Source organism: Diaphorina citri, unplaced genomic scaffold (genome assembly GCF_000475195.1).
Source record: "Diaphorina citri unplaced genomic scaffold, Diaci psyllid genome assembly version 1.1 scaffold4430, whole genome shotgun sequence".
Classification (NCBI taxonomy): domain Eukaryota; kingdom Metazoa; phylum Arthropoda; class Insecta; order Hemiptera; family Psyllidae; genus Diaphorina; species Diaphorina citri.
This window is the reverse complement of record NW_007381829.1, coordinates 23,483-30,286: the sequence shown is the minus strand read 5'-3', so window position 1 is coordinate 30,286 and position 6,804 is coordinate 23,483. Positions and strand designations below refer to the sequence as shown.

At 38.8% G+C, this 6,804-nt stretch overlaps 1 protein-coding gene and 1 long non-coding RNA gene across 2 annotated transcripts; one reads left to right on the top strand and one right to left on the bottom strand.

Moving 5' to 3' along the window:
- Window positions 1-137: 137 nt before the first annotated feature.
- LOC113472240 lies at window positions 138-2,756 on the bottom strand (the record flags this gene model as incomplete). The annotated part of the gene is made up of 3 exons (XM_026831902.1): window positions 2,581-2,756; window positions 1,131-1,880; window positions 138-204 (listed from the first exon to the last, which is right to left on the bottom strand). Coding segments are annotated over exons 1-3 (989 nt in total), but the record flags the coding sequence as incomplete, so codon positions are not given.
- Window positions 2,757-3,580: 824 nt separating this feature from the next.
- On the top strand, window positions 3,581-6,322 carry LOC103521040. Its single transcript, XR_001809835.2, has 3 exons — window positions 3,581-3,706; window positions 4,151-4,331; window positions 4,853-6,322. It is a non-coding gene; the product is annotated as an uncharacterized LOC103521040 (long non-coding RNA).
- Window positions 6,323-6,804: the final 482 nt, after the last annotated feature.

Sequence of the window (6,804 nt, the reverse complement as noted above, 5' to 3'; positions counted from 1 at the left end):
CAGGTCCAATTCGTTCAGCAAAGTTGACTATCAAAGCTCTCACACGCAGAGATTCAACCAGGATACATCGGATGTTATTCCTGGACTCAAGCCTGGCTCTCCACCTCAGATCTTGCACGCCTCTCAGTTCTACTCACATCAGGAACCCAAGGTGAAGAGGAAGGGTTACACCCAGGGTGATGACCTTTTCTTTCCGGGGAGATCCTGTGAAGAATAGTATCACAAATCAGTGGCGATGAAGTTGGTATAGGTTTTGTGAGGGGGCAAGTATTTCGATAAAGTTACGAATGGAGGAAAGGATCTTCAGTACCCACAGCTGAAAATTATCAAATACCCTGCTAATCCCAACTTCTTTACTTCTTAAATTATCTACACTAAAGTGATTTACAAGATAGAATGAAAACAAACTAAAAATTAGCAATAAAAATAAAAGATTTAAACACAAATAAACAGAGATATACAATAAAAGTATCAAGTAGGGTACATTAGGTAGAATATAGATACACAGAAGAACTGAGAAGAAAAGCCAGCAAAAGATGAAGATATTGGACATCCTATTAAAAGTAAATATAATCTGGTGTAGCATATCTAGAGAAAAAAAGAGAGAATAACATATGTAGATGAAGCCATTCGAGCATGAACTACATTGAAGAATAAAGGTACAAAATTTACAATTGATGGATACATAAATTATGTACGTTCACTCAAAAGAGCGTTATTCAACAGTTAAAATCCTAACTACTCATTACATTTCAACATAAAACAAGCTACAAAGGTTTAAAACGAGATCTTTTGCTACATAGTAGGAAAAAATTTGGTCCTTCGGGCCGGATTTTCCATTTTTGCAAAACTTGTTATTTGGACATACTGGTGTACATAATTCACCGAGTAAGTTAACAATATCCTTACTAATTTAAATTTATACAGAAAAGTCCTTCTGAGGATTACTTAAATGTAAACACAAATTTTTGACAGACAACCTTACACTGTAATGAAGAAATTAATTTGAAGCTACATAGAACAAAAAGGAACATACAACACAAACAGCAGCCGCCATATTCCATCACCATTAAGCTTTCAATTTAAACAAATAAGCTGAAACATTAAAAAAAAATATCATAGATGAAAACCTTTCGTGGTTGCCAGAGCGCCCGTGGATATGCAGGGTTTGGTTCGAGTCCAGGAGTAGATAGAGGAAGTGTACATTGGACTAGTAGTGGTAGAAGATAAGAATGGTAGAACGTTGTTTGGACCAAGAGGTGAGTTTTGTAATGACCCTGTATTTGCATTGCTACTCCAAGTCGTTGAGAAATAATAGGGCGAGAAAGTTTGGTGGGTAGTTCCAACATGTGGTGTGGAAGTTGGGTGAACATTCCCAATTTGTGGTGCAGGACTTTGGTGAACATTTTCGAAGTTGGTTTTTCGTTCGGATCGTTCTAAAGGTCGCAGATTCGTGTCGGAGACAATTCGTTGTTCGTTCAAACACTTCTTCGTAACTTCGTCCATAATTTTGACTACATGCACTTTTGGAGGAGCCACACTTGGCGACAGTAAGGTATTTGCTGTCGGTTTGAAAGGACTTGACAGAAGGTTTGGAAAAGATTTGGTTGAGCTGCTTAGGCCAGCGGAATGATGACTTTTCACCAATTTTTCTCTCGGCATGCTACTTGTTTTCATGGGAGTTTCATGGATAACCGGTATTTTAATGGCAGTTTCATGGATGACTGGTATTTCAATGGCATCTGTCATGCTGGGAATGGCAGTTAATGAATTTCCTGGAGCGTTGGAATTGGAAATAATTCTAGGAATGGCACTCCCTGTTTCACACACCATATCGTACTTCTTGAACGGAAGTTTGAGCTCTTTCAGATACAATGCGCCTAGGAAGAAATATTATCATGCAAACAAACCATTTGGAATTCAGATAGGGGGGAAAAAGACTGGGACGTTGGTTGGTAATTTATGAAATTGATGCAGGAGATTTTACCTTTTTGGGAAACTGCCTACAGCTATACATAGGAATATATTGGGGTACTGGTTCAAAATATGGTAAAATAAAGGTTCAAAATATGGCGATAATAAGGTAAAATAAAGGTAACAGTGATATAATGTTTAAAGAGGACCAAGGTAGAGTCCCTTTACCCCAGATATAAGGTACACTATTATTGTGGTCAAATTCTTAAATTGTAAAGGGGAAGAGTACACACCTTCACAGAGGGATTTAAACCCACGATCTTTCGATTACCAGGTTACCACTAATCTAGTAGAACTAGTAATAGCCTTTATTTGTACACTAATGAAAATAATACATGAAATTAGATTTTTAAACAGTACAAGAGTACAAAAGCAGCTAACTAGTATGTGTAAAGGGGAAGAGTACACACCTTCACAGAGGGATTTAAACCCACGATCTTTCGATTACCAGGTTACCACTAATCTAGTAGAACTAGGAATAGCCTTTATTTGTACGCTTAATGAAAATAATACATGAAATTAGATTTTTAAACAGTACATGAGTACAAAAGCAGCTAACTAGTATCCAAGGCCTGACCGCTGTTCTATCAAGGCATCTTCACTTACCGAAATTTTCAGGTTTGAAGTTCTGACTGGCGGGGATTCCGTTAGTAAGTTGATGTTGGGCAGAGTTGAAGTACTGCTCACTACTGCTGCTGGTGCTGTGATAGGATTGGCTCACTTGTTGAGCCGATGATACGCTTGAAACTGTGGCGAAGAGGAATATTTCATTGGCCATTATTGGTTAGGTTATATTAGACTGTCAGATCTACATGGTATGACAAAGGCAAGACTGGGAAAGTCTTATGGTTCGATAATTCCTATACCTAAAAGTACAGAATATGAATTTATAATTTATACCCAATCCGTAGTTGAAATATTTTCTTATTATGTACATAAATGGATTCAATAAATCCTTTCATTTTTGGATAAGCAAGGCGCAATTTATTAAAACTATTATTAGCTCAAAAGGCGATTTTATAAGCAAGCTTTTGCTGGCGATTTCAACTCACTCAAGCTGCCACTTTTCGAAGCCCAGTCTTTATTTACATGTCGTCAATCCTATCGGACTTTCGGGCAGAGTTGAAGTACTGCTCACTACTGCTGCTGGTGCTGTGATAGGATTGGCTCACTTGTTGAGCCGATGATACGCTTGAAACTGTAGCGAAGAGGAATATTTCATTGGCCATTATTGGTTAGGTTTATATTACACATCCCCACCCATTTATGACGAACACATAATGTACTGTCAGATCTACATGGTATAACAAAGGCAAGACTGGCAAAGTCTTATGGTTCGATAATTCCTATAGGTACCTGAAAGTACAGAATATGAATTTATAATTTATACCCAATCCGTACTTGAAATGTTTTCTTATTATGTACATAAATGGATTCAATAAATCCTTTCATATTTGGATAAGCAAGGCGCAATTTATTAAAACTATTATTAGCTCAAAAGGCGATTTTATAAGCAAGCTATTGCTGGCGATTTCAACTCACTCAAGCTGCCACTTTTCGAAGCCGAGTCTTTATTTACATGTCGTCAATCCTATCGGACTTTTACCAACTTCATCGCCACTGATTTGTGATACTATTCTTCACAGGATCTCCCCGGAAAGAAAAGGTCATCACCCTCACCGACTCTTGTTTCGATCCTGAACCCCCCAGAAGATTACCTATCTTTATAACGGTGAGTACCTTGGTACATATCTTTACAACGGCAACAGTGGGTGTCCAACAACGGAGGTCGTATCGTCCTGAAATGGAAGAGAGAAGGAGAAGAGGATAAGAGAAACCCAGCCGTTCCGAGAACCTTAGTTGTTCAGGATTAAGTCCGCCCCTGTGCGGGAATCTAACTCGCGACCTAGCGCTATCAAGGCAGCTACCTCCCAATCCAACTAGGCTGGCTTTATTTTGCCCACCTTTGTGGCCGAGTGGACACGAGCACTGACTCTCATCCTGGAGGTGCTTGGTTCGAATCCCGCCCAGGGCGGAAATTTTCTGACCGAACTTTTCCGTTCTTGGATAGGCATGGATGTAAAAGAATGTGCCTTGAAGTAATGCGAAAGCGGTTCCAAGGAACAATCGTCAAAAATAAATAAATAAATAAAAAGGCTGGCTTTATTATTTGCAGCCGTTACGTGACATCGCCGTGGTAAGTGGAGGAGTAGCCAGGTTCGAGTGTATAGTCCAGGCAGATCCCGCTCCCTCTGTCACCTGGTCCAAGGATGGCCAAGTTCTTCACCCCAGTCATCAGCATCAGATCGAGTTCAGGAATGGCGTATGCCGTCTGACCCTGCCCCATGCGTACCCATGTGAGTAGATGTATCTTTTGAGCTTGGAATCCATTGGTATTCTTGGGTGTGATTTTCTTAAGATGTTTGTAGCAACGTTGCCCTGTGTGGCATCTGAATAAGTGACCGTGCAATCATGTACTGATCAAGTCCCTCCGCCCTAAAAGTTTTCATATTTTTAACTACCTACAATATTATAGGTACCTGCCTCGGTGGCGTAGTGGTCAAGACTCTCGGCTGCTATACAGGAGGGCTTGGGTTCGATCCCAGCCGGAAGCATGGAATTATCGTCATTATTTGAGAAATTGATCACACAATCATGGAGCTCTAAGGGTTATGTGGTAAAGAAGACCTCCGTCGTTAACATCGCCTAATTATTTTCCCAGCCGGAAGCATGGAATTATCGTCATTATTTGAGAAATTGATCACACAATCATGGAGCTCTAAGGGTTATGTGGTAAAGAAGACCTCTTTCGTTAACATCGCCTAACTACCTTCTACTCGAGTCTATTACTTATTATTATAACTTCTCTTGCTTCCAGTTGACGCGGGGACCTACTCCTGTTCTGCGGTCAATGCTGTGGGCACTGTGGAGACCTCTGCCTCACTTACCGTACCAGGTGAGAAGCGATCCTTCAATTTGTAACCTGGTCACCTGGTGTAACCAATTTGGTGATGGTAACCTGGTGTAACCAAATTGTTACCCGGTGTAACCACTTTGGCTTCTCATGTCTTTATTGGTGATGGTAATGGCAATTCTTTGTAACTTTATGGTGACCATAATCCTTCGACTTGTAAATCCCTTGGTCCATGGTGATGGTATAAAGTTTATTCGTGACGGTAGAAAGCTGCTGGCCATCTTTAATGGTGACATTGGAGGTGGTAATCTCTCCTATCTGCCTATCTCTCAAGGGTTGGAGGAAGCATGAATTCTGGTGATGGGAAATTGCACTTTTTTAAAAACCTTTTTTAATGGTTGTGGGAAATACTTTCTATGATCATTCCTAATAATGTGGAATTTCGTGAAAATCGGTATTGGACTACATGTGTTCTGCTTTTGATGCCTGGACTTCATATGTACAAACTAAGGGAGCTGGTTGAATTCCCAGCCAAACGGCAGGATGGTTTTTAAGTCTTTATCCCAAACAGTTCCAGTGGCTAAAATTTATTGTCTCCACCAATGTTCCACATACAAAAAGTTCGTACAAAGTATCTCCTCTAATTCCCTCCCTATTTGCGTGAGTCATACCGTATAATCCATGTAAATAGGGGAACATACATATTTTGTGTTGGGTTAATGTTGAATTTCACTTCCTCACATTTTTCATCATTATGACGGTAGGGGAAAACTACCATAATGGTGACCAATGGGGGAAGCACTTCACTGCATCTTTACTGTTTTTGGTGCCGGGGCCTGTTTCATAAGGCAACTTCGCAATTTGCATTTCGTATCTCGTGATTGTGACGTAATTTTAGACTACAAGTACTAATTTTGCAATGTGTTCCTCTGATTACATCACGTCTGTTGCGAAGTGCGAACTTCCTTATGGAACATCTCCCTAATTGTATATTTTATTGACTGCTTTTTTTTCTGCTTAAGTTGGTGGGTTCTGCTATTAATTCTTCTGTACCTATTTATCATTTTCCTTCTTACTATCTTTTCATTGACCCTTGGTAGTTTAAATTTCATTGGCCAAATCAATTTAGAGGCTTAGGGACCTTCTGAAATTAGTCTAGTCAGAAAAGAAAAAAAGTAATGCCGATCTCCAAGCTGAAAAAAGTGGACATACAAAGGAATATACAACTCTTGATACAGCAAAAAATGTGTTTCATCGTCTTAAAATGAGATTTATAATTTCATCATAGGAAGTAGGTAAGTAAGAGCTAAATAAAAGAGAGGATTTTCGTGAAAACAGAATATTCGTTTCTTCTATGTTCCTAATAGAAGACAGATTGAACTGAAATATTTTTGATTTTCATTCCGGAATCCAGCTTGTGTTCTAAAAAAAAGTTATACTGGGGCGAAATTCAGCTACCAAGGGCTTTAATATCATGTGCATCTATCAATTATCATCCTTATCCTTCCACCTACCATCTTTTTCCCCACAATAAATGTTTAATATTATATTTTTATTCATATTTACTTATGATTTATTTTTGGAATCTCTTTTCTGATCCTCTTTTCTCTCCTTATATTTATCATCACTTCTTTCTCTCCTTTCTTTCTTCTTATGATATTTTTGGTCTCTAGTCAACTTTGTTTTTATGGAAAGCATTTTATTTTCTTTATATTTTAAAATATAATTTTTACCTTATTTAAGTAGCTGTTAAATACATTTGGGTCTACTATTTTCAACCGAGGCAACTGTGCATTCTGGTGGGTACAAACCACAAAAGTGGAGGTATCTTTTTTGAAAGCCAAAAGCTCAAAACTGGATAAAAGCCGTCCTCAATCTGTCTAATTTGATGAGTTATTAAAATAGAATTGTCTACA